The 17,697-nt window shown below is 33.7% G+C and overlaps 2 protein-coding genes and 1 non-coding gene across 7 annotated transcripts in view; 2 read left to right on the top strand and 1 right to left on the bottom strand.

Annotated features, from left to right (window-relative positions):
* Position 1: 1 nt before the first annotated feature.
* On the top strand, positions 2–6,800 carry LOC100643065 (pro-resilin). 3 transcript variants are annotated; one of them, XM_048413415.1, is made up of 6 exons: positions 2–268; positions 669–726; positions 2,725–2,967; positions 5,047–5,364; positions 5,519–5,798; positions 6,328–6,800. In XM_048413415.1, the coding sequence occupies exons 3-6, from the start codon at positions 2,779–2,781 to the stop codon at positions 6,375–6,377; spliced, it is 837 nt and encodes a 278-aa protein (XP_048269372.1). In that variant the 5' UTR covers positions 2–268; positions 669–726; positions 2,725–2,778; the 3' UTR covers positions 6,378–6,800. The 3 variants fall into 3 exon arrangements, with proteins under 3 accessions (XP_048269372.1, XP_048269371.1, XP_048269370.1); XM_048413414.1 differs by having other exon boundaries at positions 2,716–2,967; XM_048413413.1 differs by having other exon boundaries at positions 844–2,967.
* Positions 6,801–9,290: 2,490 nt separating this feature from the next.
* LOC125386609 lies at positions 9,291–9,483 on the bottom strand. The gene has a single exon (XR_007226943.1). It is a non-coding gene; the product is annotated as a U2 spliceosomal RNA (small nuclear RNA).
* A 709-nt stretch (positions 9,484–10,192) lies between these two features.
* Positions 10,193–17,697, top strand: part of LOC100649197 (pro-resilin) — a 31,721-nt gene continuing 24,216 nt past the window's right edge. The window contains exons 1-2 of one of the 3 annotated variants that reach the window (XM_048413333.1): positions 10,193–10,491; positions 12,437–12,563. The gene's annotated coding sequence lies outside the window, so the exon portion shown is untranslated. Of the gene's footprint in view, positions 10,492–11,299; positions 11,422–12,436; positions 12,564–17,697 lie in introns of those variants that run through there. The other 2 variants (XM_020868111.2, XM_048413334.1) reach the window with 2 other exon arrangements.

Genomic DNA, 17,697 nt, shown 5'->3' with positions numbered 1-17,697 from the left:
ATTATAACTTCTATAGTCGTTATATCAGTGGTTAGAATAATTGTACGCGTCCTAGGGATGCCAACCTGGCTTGCATGTGTAACTAGGATGCTATTCAAGTGAATTAACGCCAACGTTAACCATAAATTACTACTTTCTATGGATCGAGATCATACCATTGGGTTTCTTTCACTCGGACCACGTAACCTCCTGGCATGTTCGTCGAACGTATTTCCTTAGTGAAGGTTTCTGTCATTGTGCGAAGCGAGGGCCCTATAGTATAGATTTGGTAACTTGCTACAAATTTACACGTTCTTTTGGAATTGCTCTTCTAATACAGAATGCAGTCATTGTAATTAATATTTTAATGACTTTTATTGTTACCTATGATCCTAAAATTACAAACAATCATATATTAATATTTAAGTAATAATTTATGAAACTTGAGATTACATGTATATTTATATATATTTCAGCAATATATATATATATATATGTATGTATGTATATACTTATATATAACATATATCCTTAGAATGGTTTAAAAAAGTGATCAATAACAAATAGATATTATCTAAACATATTACTATCAGAACAATTCATAGCTGAGATGAAATTATTAGTTGTGTACTTAAACGATTCAATCAACGAATATTATTTCCATTTAACCAATTTTGTATCAATAACAGATGTACGTTAATACTGACGCCTGTAAGATGGCATTCATCCTTGCGACCACCAATCCGCGTAAGTACTTCGCCTTATCGAATACTTCCACAAAACGATTTCGGAATACTTTGTTCGGTCAAAATTGCTGCATTTGAATTGAAAATTTCGTGCTAGATCCACGACGTCGTTGTAAAGTTCACAGGTAGATCGATCAGAGATATTAAACAGGGACCGCGAGTTTCCTATCCCATACTATTGGATTTATGACAGCGCGGAATTATAGGATCATACCTGCGGCAGATCAACAACTGCACGACCGATTCGATATCGATACACAACAACAACAACGTTGTATATACATCGACTCGGGGAACTTTAATTGAATCATTAAACCTCCAGGCAGCTGAAAGTGGAAAAGAAACGACACCAGAAGAAAAGGTGCAATTAAGAAAATATTCAGCCTCGACTACCAGGATGATCCTTAAAAATACTCACGCGTAGATCGTAATCCTCCTGGTGAAAGATTTCTCATTCTGTTAATAACGATATAACGGCGTACAATCGTGGAATTCATTAGTACTAGCGAACACGCAATTACACGTGCTATTCAGGGGCAAATCCGATTAACTGGACGTTGACAATTTTCTGTCTGAATACCGTTATGGTAGCTTTCTTGGAACTCTTAATATATTACATAAGCAACTAAAGTATTATGTATATCTTTTTGGTGACCACTTTATTCAAATTCTCGTATAATAAGGAAAATAAATTAGATAATTGGTCTACCGAAGAAGTATATCGTATTACTTCATACTTGTATTAATTCCTAATGTTAGATTATGGGTATTGGTGTTGATTGAAAGTGATGTTCAGTGGACAGTCTGGCATGGCAAAAAATTGCAAAACCTTACGTAGGAGCAGTCTTTGACTGGAACAGTTAACAGCGATGTGCTTCTATTGCCAAATATTGAAACAGGGTCACATTCTATCTGAGTGAAAGTACAGGAGAACTTGTCAATCACTGTACATATCTAGAAAACTTTTGATCTTCCATAGTTTCATCTGATTAATTCCATAAACGATTATTAAATAGGAAAGATGGGAAAATATCTAGTTAAAAATATTTCATACAAGTTTGTAAAATTAATTTTCGATTTAATAAGATAAGTGGAATTTTCTGGTGTTGGAACGGTAGCTTGCATTTTTATTTTTTATATGATACGTGTTTCAATGTTTTTATGGAGGCATTAAAACAGACGAGATTTTCCTTTATTTTCTGCCTTTTACCAGTTCGATCACCAAGCAGCAAAAGCCTATTTCTTCATCCACCTTTCATTCGTATTACAAGTTAGTAATTGGTTCAGCACATTTGAGCACTTGCATGAGATTGAAATCCTTTTTTCTCCGTTTCTTCCTTTTTTCCACGCCGGATGAATCGCCTTCATATCGTAACGTTGACAAAGAGATTTACTACGGATTGTGCAACGCGAGTAGAACAGCTCTATGACTTTTCCAGGTGTCAAAGCACACGCTTACATTCCAAATAACTCGTAGAATCTACATCTTATATATATTTATACTCATATATTTCATACGTATCTTCGGTAACCCCATACCAATTTTGATCACAAGCAAAAAGCTATTTTAGGCACAGAAAAAATAGTTTCATAAATTAGAAAAAATAACGTGGAATTTTCTATGAAAAAATAGAACACATCCTGTGTTAAAATGAATAAAAAGAGTCAAGCACCGAAGGAATGAAAATTGTTAATTTAACTTCAAAATTTCCGTAATAATAAACATTAATTAACAAACACAACAAACATCTACTAGAGAAGAATAATTAATTAAAAAAGAACAAATGTGTAACGTCACGATATGCAAGAAAAAACAAAGGAAATTGTTGACAAGAAAATTGCAAAACCCAATAGATCATGAGGGTTCCCCAGGGATTGGAAAGAGGGTCGTTGAGAGACCTCCTACTAGCTGGAACCCGAGGCTCTTTGGACAGCCGAATGATCCAGGCGATCAAGGAGTCACGTGCGTGGATCCAATTAAAATTTAAAGCTGTTTCAGTCATCATCAACGGGATATCTCTTCCCATGATGCATCACCGAGAGTGAAGGGAAGATGCGCTGCTCCTCTCCACCTCCCACACCCATAGCCGGTCATTCTAATACATACTGGTTAATACGTGGATATGCAGCGCTAAGGATAAACTGTAACAAAGGGTCCGGATGGTATATAAACTCGTCCGTGGATCATCTTCTCAGTTCGCTTCGCGTCTTCGCTCATAACACCAATATGAATTACCACCAGGTAGGTTATCCTCCCGGTTATGGTTACTAATCATCATTCTGGTAACGCGACGGTATAGATACTAATTTATAGATACTAATTCTGGACATCAGAATATTTAGTTAGAGTGCAGATTATTTGATTTCATAGCTCTTTCATGTTATTCATTGTTTAAAATTATATTTCTTCTTTAAGTCATATCCTGTAGGTTTAAATTGAAAAATTATATTTTTTAGCATGAGATCTGAGATTTTCAGATGAGTTTCAAACCTGACAACAAAGTTGTAAGTTTCTTGAATTGAAAATTTAGTGCCAGTACAGGGTTTTGTATCTTCACACTTGGTAGGTCACTGTAGGCTTCCTTGAGGTCTCATAGATTCATTCAATTGAAAATTTAGGACTATCGTTACATCCTTTAGAATTTTAAATCTTGGTCAAGAAATGTTAATTTCTGATTACAGTGAAGACTGAAAGAGAAGTTTGATAAGTCAGGATTGGCGATTAAGCTGAATGTTTCAAGTTATACAACTCGTTATGACTAACTAACTCGTAGCAATACTAAAATTTCACTAAGAATTTCGCTAAAGAAATCTTCCAACTCTCATCTTTCATAATATAGAACAAAAATACCCAAACTTTTTTTATATTATTTATCATATTTAATTGAAACTTATATCGAATCTTACAATTGAAAGATCACAAAATATCCAATTCCAAAAATCGAACTATAAAGAATACAAAGGTCCGAGGTAGTTAAGTCGAATCTCCAATGAGTTGGAGCTCTGTGAAACTGGACTCAGTCAAAGTAGGTGCATAGAATGATCTTTTCATTTTGATTTGCAATTTTCTTGAACCAGTTCAAAGTTATTACTTGTGTTCCACGTGCTTAGAGCTGGATGGAACATTCACTTCCCTAGACACGTGCATCAATAAATGTTCAAAACGAGAAGAAGACACGCTCGTCTTCAGTAATCATCCCTGATTTCAGTGGAACATTAATTTCGCCATTGGTAAATCATTGGCACGCGATATTTCAAGCTTTCCATTGAACTCGGCGTTTGCATTTTCTTCAATTCTTTTTGTCGCCAGTACTAATGACGTCCAATGTCGAAATCAGGCAATAGGTTTATCATGCATGTCGTTATTAATCCTATTCCAGAAGAGAAATAGTTTTCCCCTCTAAGCAATTGCATTATAGAATTTATATTAACATCTTCCACTTGGCACAACAAACATTTCGCAAATATTTCTTCATTGGATGAATTTGAACTGATAGATATAGTAACAATCTTCATCACACTCCTTGTATTTGTTTACCACGAATTGGACAGATATTTCAGCCTGGTTTCATAACTAATCCATTTTGGTTGCTCTGTTGTAGTTGTTTCTGATATTAGAGTTGTGATAATTGTAAGTTGTGCAGCTTCTTGATTAAGAATATAGTTTATTGGATATGTTATTGTTACATAGATGTTGCAAAATTTAGTGATGCAAGGCTACTGCTTGTTCTGCAAGTTTCTCTCTGCGTGCTTGATCATTTGCTTCATGCCTGGAGGAAGTAATTCCATAAATGACTCAAGGGAAGATGTATCAAACTTAAGGATATATTACTGATTATAATCTCTAATTAGCTGTAGATTACCATTAAATATAATACCGATGAAAATATTATTACTTTTTTGAGGAGATTGATATTAGCTTGGAAATCTTTGATTTGAAACATTAATTAAGAGAAATTATTAGTCAAGGTCTTGGAGGTATTAAGAAAGATATTTTTAGTGAATCTTTCCAAGAGTTACAAGATATCAATTAATGAATTCTGTCACAGAATAGTAATCAATTTTATACTAAATCAAGTAAATCCCTAAAAGTGAATTTTGGAAAATACAAGTCTACATATACCATATCACTTATCAATTTATTAATATTATTAGCTAATGTATAGGAGGATTCAAATGCTAACAAAGTTCAGTTATGCAGCTATTATAGACCAGCTAATCTGTATTTTCATATCACATTTCCCATTTCAAACAATAAATATTTTTCAGGCATTTTACCAGCGTATACGTAAAAAATAAGGGTGGAATTATTCTGTTTCAGTTAACGAAAGTGCTATTGCTGCTATCGTGTTTTGCTAGTGATGCACTTGCTGGATTGCTGCCGGGTGGTAGCGCCGGTGGAAGTGGTTACCAGTACAACAGACCCAGTGGAGCTGGATTCGGTGGTCCAGGAGGATTGTCTGGAGATTTAGGAGGAGGTTTCAGGGGGAGACCCAATGCGTTGTACGGAGCTCCAGGAGCTGGTGGAGACGCTGGTTTTGGTGGACGTCCATCTGGCACTTATGGTGCTCCTGGATTCGGTGGTGATGCAGGCTACCAAGGTGGTGGTGCTGGAGGCCAGGGTCGCGATTATGGAAGAGTATGTTCGACAATTTCTGTATCTGAACAGAATTTTATACGATTACAATAAAAAAAGAAGCGCGATAATGTCATATTTATAGTAATCTGTAGTATCTAGTTTTAGAATTTGAATAGAATTTTAAAAAATAATTGATAATATTTTATTTTTGTAGCCACAACCATACAGCTTCCAGTATGAGGTATACGATCCCCCTAGTGGCAATGACTACTCTCAACGAGAGAGCAGTGACGGTAACGTGGTAACAGGCGAATATAGAGTACTCTTACCGGACTCGAGGACACAAATCGTAAAATACATGGCTGACGATGCGAATGGATATACTGCTGATGTTCAATACGAAGGACAGGCTCGAGCAGGTGCTGGTGCTGGCGCTTATGGAGCACCTGCTTATCAAGGAGGTGCGGGAGGATTCCAAGGTGGCTATCAAGCACGTAAGTATATTTTTAATCATGTATAATACTATACATTATATTCTTCGCATTAATTTTAATAATATGGACTGTGTTATAAAATATTACCTTAACATTTGAAGAAGGATCAATTTTGTGCAATTTTATAACTCCTGTATTTTGAATTGATATACAGAATGAAGTATAGTGTAGGCACTTAGGAGCATTCAAAAGTATTTGAAGATTGAACACTTTTAGATTACATTAAAAGTTTTCTGTCAGTGGATTCATTTTCAAAATAACAGAGCTTTTGTTAATATTAAAGAATATCCAAAGTTTTATTTGCATTTTCTTCGTATGTATAAAAATTGGTAAAGAAGTTCCTTCTGCTTCTTATTGTAAAGATAACATACCAGTTCTATAGCCCTCTTATAGATGGCGCTACTACATAATTTCGCCGTTACAGTACTATTTAAATTACGAATCGTGTATAATTTCGTTAAAAAATCATGTAATATTTTATTTTAAAGTTTTCTGCTTGAATAACGAATAAAATATCGATTTTACGCAGCTGGAGGCGGACCTGGAGCTAGCAATCAATATCTTCCACCACGGAAATAAATCGGCCCCAACATTCATCGCCATAGAAAAAAGAAAGAAAAACCTGACAAATTCCCGAATGCTCGGCGACAACCGTCACGGACCTCCCTCGTTTTTACAGCTTTTTACTTCTTAATACCACACAATATACTTACACCACTCAGTCACATGCACATTTATATATAATCACCTCCACTGGTATTTAACGACATATATAATTATGTATCGATTAGGATAATTTAATCTCTTCTTTCTCAACGCACGTTTCGTATACGCGCGTAGTTATTATTTTTATGTATACGTTTTATACTTTGTACATGGTAATTTTTATATTATCATACATACGCTTGTACTTTCTGCTAAGCGATTGTCGAACTTATATATTTGTGTATGTATTTATACGAGCTTAATGTAATACACGAATGAAATACTCTTTCTATTTAATTTTTCTCTTTATTTATCTCTTAATATAAAACATCACCCCGATATTAAACAGAATTAATAAGTAAAATTTAATATATTACAATACGCATATATATATTATAAATGTGTGTTAAGTCGCGTTTGTGAAACTCTGTGTCAGTTCAAGAATACTGAATTTGCGTAGTGGTTGTACACAGAATAGTTAAATGTGTTAGGCATCGCATTAGTAAAAGTTGGGGCCCGTTAGCCCACGATGCCCAAGAGAATGGACTAGTTATGCTAGCACCATGTGCTTACTTATTCTTTCTCTTGCCGTAGTCAAGGGTGAAGAATGCTAGACGATTGTTTTCTTACATGTGTGCTATATCAACATATTAATTATATTTCTAAATATATTCTAGCTGAAACCATGATAACACGTGGTCTCCCTCCCCTAATCTTCTAAACTCATAGTCCTTACTGTGGCATTATCGACAGCAGGTAAGTGACTGCGTCTCGTCCTTTTATTTCCAGGGAAACTGGTGTTGGTACAGCGGACCAGTGAACCTGCCATGAGCGCAAGTCAGAAGCTATTTCCGAAATTCAAGAGACCGTTCCGGATTTGGACCGTTTTGCTCAAATAATAGCTATAATGTAGAGGATATGCGGAAAGAAGTAAGACAGATCTAGACAATGCTACTGATTGAATCAAGCCATGCAACACATGCATCAAGCAATGTACCACGATGGGTCGGAGCAACCCGTTCCTTATAGGAAAGGATTGCCGACGAGGATATCGAGGATATAATCGTGGTACTTGGTACGAATGTCCTTAGTATCAAGCATTGTAATGTAGCATGTAAACGTGTAGCAAGCGTTCATAGTGATTGTTTTGGATGTCTCAAACTACACAGGCTAACGGGCTTCGATGTTTTCGCGGCTGCGACTCTGAGGGTGCTCGGTTATTCTTTATACGGTCGTTAAACATCAAGATGAAAACACCCGAGTTTGGCATTTCCAAATATATAGAACATACTGTAAACGCGACTGTTTTGAATCTTTCGACTAATTTCTCACATAACAGCTGAAGATATGTTAAAAAATGTATGTTCAAATCATTTCTGACAAAGAAGTTCCTACTGTTTCAACTTTATTTATAAAGATTAATGTATAACTTTTCAAATTCAATCAATAAATGGGTTTTCAAAAGCGAATTCAAACGTATTATCATCTTTCCTTAACTCTTTCCGCTTACCACTTTCCTTCCTTGTTGATAAAAGACATATATCTGTCTTTGTTGCACAGTATTGTTCTTTTTGTCTAACACATGTATATATCTCTTGTAGCATATTAACACATACTAATGTGTTTTTTGTCCCATGGATAAACTATGTGCTGACATCTATTGAAGGTGGCAGGGACGGTGACTTGGAGCATATGAGGATAAATGACACTACATGGCTTGTCCGTAGGAAAGAACGCAAGACTGTGCGACAAGCACAGACTACTTGAGCGGTTCTAGACAGAGGGGGTGCAACAAAGATCTCATATTCAAAAAGGCAGTAGTATGCCACATGGGCCAGTATATAAATCAATTACATCTTTAAAACGTTACTTTTGCGATTGTATCATTCTAATTAGACAATACAAAAGTTTTTAGTAATTTTGGTAAAACAGCATGAGGTCGCTGAGGCTGACATCACAAATGTCGCATCTGTGATAATCTCTAATTGTAGATCCTAAAAAAGTATTCCAATAACAATTACTTGTAATATAAATCATTATAAAATACTAATATTCCACGTTAATTACTATGTTTGTCGCAGGAAATCTGAGAGAGTATAAAAAACATTAATTCTTTGACAAATCGGTAATTCACATCTGAGACACAAAGTACCATTTAATGTCACGTTTATCCTGTCTATTCTCTCCTATCTCTATCTACTGATCATTGTGAATACAGTTAATTTACGCGAGCTCAGATGTCACTAGCGCCCAAATCACGAGAGATGAGCGCAACAGAAAAATTTATCATGGTAATTCTTATTTAAATTCTAATGAAGTATGTTCACCAAAATTCGAGTAATTTAGCCTCATCATCACTATTCATTACTTAAAATTAGTTAATGATGACCATAAATAAGATATAGCGAGAGTAGGCGTGAAATGTTTGTTACATTTATCCTTTTCTCTTCTAAAAAGCTCAAGACAATATGTGTAAAATAAAATCATTACCTATTTCACGAATTACGATAATGAGACTCCATCTATTTTTTACAAACATTTATATAGTTAAATAAATTAAACATTAACGGGGACAAATTAGTTCCAATTTGATCAGTTGAGTGGTTTTCGCAAATATAAATATGACAACTTCTAAACATAGACACACAGACCAGAGAATTAATAACTTTACTTATTTATACAGGTACAAAAATTTCAGCTCGGAAATGCGGAGAGACTACATGTGAAAATTATAAATAATCACAATATTAAATCTACTTAAATATATTATTTTTTGTTTATAAATTAACAAGTAGGGCCAATCCCAGCGGCACTGCAATGCCGGGCCGACCCGTGGCAGAGGAGGAGCGAGCCCCGCCGACTCCGCCGATTTCCAAAAATCAGACTAATATTCTGACTCCCCGATGGGGAGTGTATCAGATATTAAGCTGATAAGAACAGATACTACACTTTGATCTTAGCCATCAGGCCGAGAAGCGATAACTATTTTAGTTTTCTGTTTGTATTTAACGACTCTGCTCTTCAATCTCTCTAGTGAGAAATTTTAATCACAATGCACCACCTAGCGGCGTGAATACGAACTTTCTTACTTCATTTATAGGACATAAATATGTATGTAAATGCAAGGGGTTATATGAATAGATATTTTTACCTATTGCAAACCAAACAGAAATTTGTAATATCTAAAAATTACGTAAACGCGATATTATTGTAAGCTGACAATTGAAAAATTAGAGAATTTGAGAATTTGGAAATCGTAAAATTTAAGAATTTGAAAAACTGAGAACTCGAAAATTTGAATATTTTTTATGTTACCATGACAGAATTAAATTTTAATACACGGCTAACGATAAGTTCTTAGAAATCTTAGTAGATAGCGTTAGTGTATTAATTTTAGCAGTATGTATCATATGTAGTATAATTGAAATAAAATAAATTAACATGTGATTTTCTAAAATTGTAAAATACTATCGTTGTTGACTAAAGTATGCAACTTGAATAGAAATCGAAATAAAAGATATCTGAAAAAATGTAGTTTAAGAAAAAAGTTTATTAAAAATCATTGGAACTCCTAAAAAATAGACCGTAAGTAATAATAAAACTATGGATTTTTAATTATATTTTACACTATTTCGATAGTTATAACTATTAAATTGTCGAGTCCTATTAAGTATTTAGTCTAAAAGGTGACAGGAAGATCTGTTCCCGATATCGTGGAGAGGTGTACTATACAAAAGAAATAGCGTTACCGGTACTGTTTCTACATCCGACATAGCGTGTGAAACCAGTCAGGCAAAGGGACCGATGCAACAAGAGCCTGGGAGTGCCTTTTTAATGTCACGGAAGGAGTTACCTTTAAGTATCGTCCATGTCGAATCACATGATTCGTTAGATTGGGGGAGAGTCCGATAATGGGTGAATGGTCGAAGATGTCCATTGTTTTATTCTACATATCTCCTTTTCCCTTATGCCACTTTTCCAATCACAGGTACGCTATACCATTTTTAATCATTTGACTTTATTCTAGTTATTTTATTATTGTATGTCATAGAGTTATTACACAATATTATTAGAACACTAGAGAAGCATGTTTATTTTATAACAAATTTAATCAGTACATGAATGTAATAAAGGGAAGAAGATAGAAGGTTATCTCCTGTGTTCAAGAATATACATATAAATGTACATATTTATAACTTATAATTGATAATTAAGCGATAATAGTTGATTGTAATCTGAATTTTGAATTTTAATTTTTTCGAATTGAAGATGGTATTATCAAAAAATGTTGGTTCATCTATGATGATAGTTTCCCTGTTTAGTAAATTATCATAGTAATAATTTGAAGTTCCATCATAATACAGTATTTTTATTAATATCCATTAATATCAATAGAAATAGGATAATACATAATAGAGTAACCTAAAAGTCCACAAGTATATTTGTTTTTAGTGTGTATGTATTGTGTTCTGTATATGATATACTCATAATATTGTAATGCAATAATGTGACATATAATATATAATATTAATATACGATATATAATATGCATACAACAATATAATTTGAATTAATTGATACAGTATCTTTATTAATGTTCAGTTATATAAAATATTAATTAAAAAAAAATTGAAATGAATAACCTAGAAATCCAGGTGTCCAGCTTTGAAATTTACTTATTTCTAAATATTATATTCCCCTTAGTTTGATTATTTATTTAAAGTGACAAATTATTTATTAAAAATGATAAATAATACTAAATGGAGATTTCATCGATATTTGCATAACCTTCAAGTCAATAGTATGAGGAAATAAACAGCAGGGGTGCAAGGGTGATCATTGTCCCCACCCCTCAGAGCTAGAGTAATTTTAGTATTACTTTCACACGGGCCACGCACATGGTTGTCTTTTAGTTAAGGTAATTATTACCACGTGCATGATAAAGATGCACTTGTAGTGACAAATGACAAATGTGATTTGCTACACGGTATCGTATCGTTTTTATTTGAAATAAGTATGATATAGGAAAGAAGATTATATATCACTAGAAGATAAAATTTAAATAAACATATATCGCTATAAGTAAAAATGTAGATATTTCAAATATTTCATTTAAATAATGCTAAGCTTACTTTGATCATCTATTTAATTTAAAAAATCGTGAATAGATTAGATCCGAATAGTATCATGGTTTTTTTGCATATTTTATAGACTGGTGGAGTATTATTAGGCTTGTATTATGTGTTATATGCAAAAATATTGAAAATCGTACGGATGGTACGATAAATATTATTACTCGTGAATAGGTTAGGAAAGTTAATATCAAATTAAACATTAATTTGTCTCTGTATATTATTATTATTATACGTATGTATATGTACATTGTTACGAACTTGACTATTGTTTCTCATGAATTTTAATTATGTGAGGTTATGTAATGATCGTTGTTATTGAATAATGGCGTTATGCAGTCGTAGTATGATTAATTAGGATACATGATTTTTAATTAAGCGCGGCAAACGACAAACGACATTCCTCTTCCGTCGTTTGAAATACAGTGAGAATCCAGTGGCAACCGTTCCGACCTAATTTCACATAATTAAATGGTTATACGGTCCGTTGAGGTTTCATTAAGCTCGTGCGGCTAATTAACAAAACGCTGACATTTTGCAGCCGCGCTACGTCGTCAAATCATTCAGCACTTCCACTTTCAATTTTAACGTTTTATTACTTCATTATTTATTATTGCACTTTTACTCTCTTGTAAAAGTTTTCTAATTTCAATACTCCCAGTTTCTTCATTTTTCCAACAGTTCTTTAATTTCATAGTTTTCTTGAAAATTCCAATGCTCCTAACTTAGAAACTTCTCTTAAAGTTTCAAAATATCCCTAATTTCATAATTTCCTTAATAGTTGTCCAATTATTTTCATAGGAATCCAAACGACTAAATAAAGGGGATGAATCCGATCCTGTTCGCTAACCTTCCTCGATGATGACCTTAGCCAACCGCTCATCATTCCACCAGCACGTACTGCTCGACTGATTTGCATAAGACCAGAGTAAGTATTGAGCGAGCGCGAGGTCGAAGCAACATGTGCTTCGACAGATCGAGCTCTTGCTTTACGGCCATGATCCGGCTAATACACGTACACACCTCCTTCTATATTCTACTGTAAATTTTATTTGCATCCTAGGTACAAAGATCAAATTAGCTTAGTTACTTTCAGGTATACATCCTACCCCTCGCTACTTCTTCGTGAATGTTTCACCGATTCCTACCTATTGAAAGCTTCGACTGTTCCTTCAATATCCTTGACTGATCAAGCATTCTGTATTAATTAAATACTATTTGCGCTTTGGTAATTGCACCATTTCAATTTCCATTTAAGACATCAAGAGGATAATAGGAAGGAAAAGTGGATTATCCGTTAGGTCATATAATCTTTGTTTTCTTCTTTATCAATAATATTTGGATAATCAGATATTCTTGATTAATTAAGAAATTTCTTTATTTTAACAACCATTGTGTATTTCAATTAATAGATCTCAATGGATATACATATTCTAGTTCTTTGTCATAAAACATTTAAAGGAATTTAAAGAAAATAGTTTGCGTTTGTGCATTTTGTGCACTTCAGAATTGAATAAAAATATACATACTAATTTTAATACTCGGGTCATGAAAGAGAATTCTAAGGGTTTACTTAATTATTCTTTATTTTAACTACTCATTACTTCCTTATAACTGTTCATACTACCTTTCATTTATCGTTTCACAAAAGAGATGATTTCATTGTATGTAACTGAAATTCGGTTTACAACTGACATTTGAAAAATTGCCACGAGTCATCAGGTTGGCATAAGTAGAAGAAGAGAAAGCAGAGAGGGGGTTGAAAGGTAAAAACGCTTAGTGAGTCACGGTTCACAGCTATCGAAATTCGATTTCGTAACGATTCTGTTTGGTATTGTGTTCCTTGATGCGAGATCAGCTGATTGCAATTTTAACGCGCGGCAGGCAATCAGATTTCAGCGAGACCTTTTCGAGTCGCGTACTGCAAAGACGATGAACAAGCCGCACATACGCCATTAGAACTTGTTATCCTGGCCAATTTGTTCACGAAACCAAGATCATTCGAACACATGGATAAGAATTACGCAGTTGACCTAACCTCTCTTTCAATCTTCTTATTATTACTATAGAACTATTTGGTCGCAATTTTGTTCAGTCAAATGTTACAATGATCAAGAATATTATGCGAAGGCCAAACATTTTTTTACATGTTTTAATCTCAATTTTCACCTCTTAACCTTCAAGAGTTTAGGTTACATATTGCTTTATTTCTCAATTTTATACTATAGCAATTCTAGTTCAGATTGTCACTGTTACTTATGATTTAATGGTTTCAATGGAGTAATAACCTCAATTTACAATTATGAACGCTTTTCGCGTCTTAATCGTAATTTAATTCAAATGGTTCCATTTGAAGATCACATAGGAAAGACACGATAAGTCCATCTTTGTTAATTTTAGAATTTGCTTCATTTTAATCTGTACTTTACGTTTTACATAGTACAATTACTTTTACATTGAATTAGTATAAAGCGAATTGGGCATTCTTTTTGAATTAAATGATTTTTTCTGCGCTACTCTATTTTTGTTTATTTTTGATAGTAACCTAAACTCTGAATTGGCAAAATTGTACCGAATGTTTGGTCATCTCAAAGATACTTCAAAGTGAATACACCATATCAATCTGAAATTTGTTAAAAATCTGTTAATATAGTATTTGTAGAGAAATTGTAATATAGAATTTTGTAATATAGAATTTGTATAGAAAAAAATTTGTTAATATAGAAATTCGAATTTCTAGATTTTTCGTGGTTCTTAAGAATGGTTAGGATTAATACGAATCGCGAATAGAATAGAATGGGCAGATACGTATCGCACGAGTATATATTCCGTTGCGAGAAAAAGTGTCAAGTTCGTGTGAAATTAGATAGTTTATTAGATACCTCTCGATAAGGGAATACAATGCTTGAATACTCGACGGCGGGATACTCCAGCGAACTTCGCATAATGGCAGGATGTTTATGCTTCGCGCGAATCGTAAATTTAAGGGACGCGTGTACGATAAAGTTGCCAACTGAGTACTTTAACGGAAAACCATTAAGACAGTGTTTCCCAAACTTGTGCCTGCGCCACGTGATATGATATATTATTATGAATGTAATTTTTAGAAAGATGAAACCTGGGTCTTATGTTTTACATATTGTTACAAATTTCATTAGTAATAATATGTGTGATTACTATTTGGATACAGTACCTTGAATTATATGAAAATTGTAGTAATAATAGTAATTGAAATTTCTCACATTAGTTACATAATTGGAAATTACTATGATAAGACCTGGGGCATACTTAAATGTAAATTTTACCTGACAATAAAAAGCACTGTGTTCAATAATTATAGTACTTTGTTAAGGAATTAATGTATTTAACAAATTTCTATATAAACTATTATCACATGAAGTCTAAATTACTGTACACGTGGTCATTATTGTATAATCATTCATCGTGAACTGATTGGATTTTAATGACAGTTTTTGGCAGGTTTTTAATGGCAGATTTGATTAAAATGAATGACGCTTCAGTTGTGTAACAAGTGCCATACAACAATATCTATATAACCGAAGAGTGGAAACTAGTTGTTGAGAAGCACTGCATTAGAATAATACGCAACAGAAGAAACGAGGATTATCTCTGGATATTAGATCTTCTCAAACGAGACCTCATTAAGGCTACTTGTTTTGATGTTTGAGCTCATTAAACCCGATTCTCGATATGATTACCGCCATAAATCATTGTTATTGAGATTTCTATGCGTAGCCTGCGCAGGAAGTAAACGAGGAATCCGCCATCCGGTTGAAACGCATCTTCCTAACAAATTGATAAGCATATTCGCATCGTAATGTCTCTATCTTAAAGTAAATTTACTCCAGATGATTAATTAGGTGAAGACAAACCAAGTACTTTCATTAATATAACATGGGTTACAAATTTTATGATATTTGTGGTGATGGTTGAGAAATGCAATCTAATTTGAATGATTAATTAGGCCAACAATATAAAGCAAATGTTTTCATTAATGTAATTTACAAATTTATTTGTTATTTTTCAGTATTTGAAGAGTATAACTTAATTTAAATTGAGATAATTTCCATATGAGCCAAGGGAAAGAGATGGTCACCATGACTTCCTTATGGGATGGGATGCCCTTTAATGTGGCCTTTGCTTCAACGGTGTTCCTTTACCTTCGGTATTAGTACTCATTATCCAGTTTTTTATCACCTACGATTACATGGTTCACCAGTGGACGATGGATGTTAAAACAGCGACGAATAATAAATTACTACTTCTCGTAATTTCATTTCATAGTACCAATATTCTCAACACCTTCCGCTAGATGCGTCTCGAAGATGCGTTACAGCACCTCCGTATAATTTGCCGGTCAATGCAAAACAAAAATTCTCTTCCTTTCTCACGGCGAAAGGTATTTTAATATAATAACTCCAGAGTATTTAATATGCTGTTATATTCCACATTTTTTAGCGTCTACTCTTCGTATTTTCTACTTCAACACTTTTGCAAACCTGTTCTAATGGCCTTTCAAGGATCACATATTAGTTGATACTATGTAATCCTAAAGTTAGGTTTATGAGATTATTAGGTAATAAAGTAAAGAGAAGAACCCTGAAGAAACATGAACTCTTTAATTTAGTTCTTGAAATTTTTTATCATCTGGAACTGTTTTGAGCAGTCCACATATTCCAAGTTCCATATTCATTCAGAAAATGCAAAAAGATCCATATATAGATATAAATATTCAAAATATTTTTAAATAGCCATGTAATTAATTTAAGACTTGTACTCAAGTTACTGATAAAGTACCATCACTTCTGGCAACAAAATGACTTAAAATGTGAAAACAGTGTCAAAGATCCGCAAGCAGCACTCATATGGCACGTTGTCTCATCTAAAAAGTCATATATACTGAAGCAAATAGTACTATAAAATAGTACAAAATCTAATGTATTTGGACCTAATTAATCAACATAAAAATCCTATAATAAATGGTATGTCAATATTTCTTGTATATAAAAATATTCCAAATGCCTTTAAGTAATTGTATAATTGTCTCAGTCTTGCCAGCACACCTGGCAACAAAATGATCCAGAAAGTCGAATAGTTTTAACAAGTGGTTTTGGTATACAACATGTTGCATCATCTAAAAGGCCATGTAATCTGAAAGAAATAGCAACCAGGTCATAATCACGTCACAAATGAGAGTCATCAACGCCACTACAAATTACAAATTGCTGTTCGTTGGTACGTTGGTTCTCGAGCCTCTTTGAACCACGTCAGTAAATCAACCATAACTTCCCCTCGCCGCGCGTAGGCGTGATTTTTATGCTACCACAAGGGGCATATTTCTTTGGACGATGCAGAACAGTGTTAAAAGTAACGGGACTGAAGGCGTATGTACATCTTGTTCGATGTAATTGCTCCATCGCACTCGATCAGGTTGCAAATCAATAGAATCGATCGGACTGGTGGTGTTCCGTACGTCGACGGCGAAATCAGGATCTTGGACAGGTTATGGACACGTTGGAGGCCTGCACGATCTCCCACGTATCATATAACAATGTTAATTAAGCATCACGATGCATATAAATACGCCAGAATTGTATGGTAATGGAAGTGAAGCAACGTGACATAAGGCTAAGGAAAAGTCTGTTTTTAAGTCATATAGAAGATATAATAAATTATATAACATTATTGTCAACATTTTATAGAAGATCATTTACAGCGTTTTAAAGCTCTATAGATATTACGATTAATTATCAAGAAGATCATGTTACTGTATGTGAAGAAACACTTTGTAACACTTTGAAGAACACTATAGTAACACTTTGAAGAAACTTAGATAATAAAGATAATGGTGTACCGTTTCTTTATTATTAAATATATTATTAGACCTCTTTTCAAGTGTTATAAAAAGAATTCTGCAATATGTACGTATAATATAATAATATAGCTAGATTAATATTGCCATTAATCAGTGCTGCAAAGTCAACAATACTACTGGTCATCAGCTCTCTGGAGGATTTGCCAATATTTGTACCAACTACTGA

The sequence above is a fragment of the Bombus terrestris genome, chromosome 16, assembly GCF_910591885.1.
Source record: "Bombus terrestris chromosome 16, iyBomTerr1.2, whole genome shotgun sequence".
Taxonomy (NCBI): domain Eukaryota; kingdom Metazoa; phylum Arthropoda; class Insecta; order Hymenoptera; family Apidae; genus Bombus; species Bombus terrestris.
Note: the sequence above shows the minus strand (reverse complement) of the source record. Positions and strands in the feature narration are given on the sequence as shown.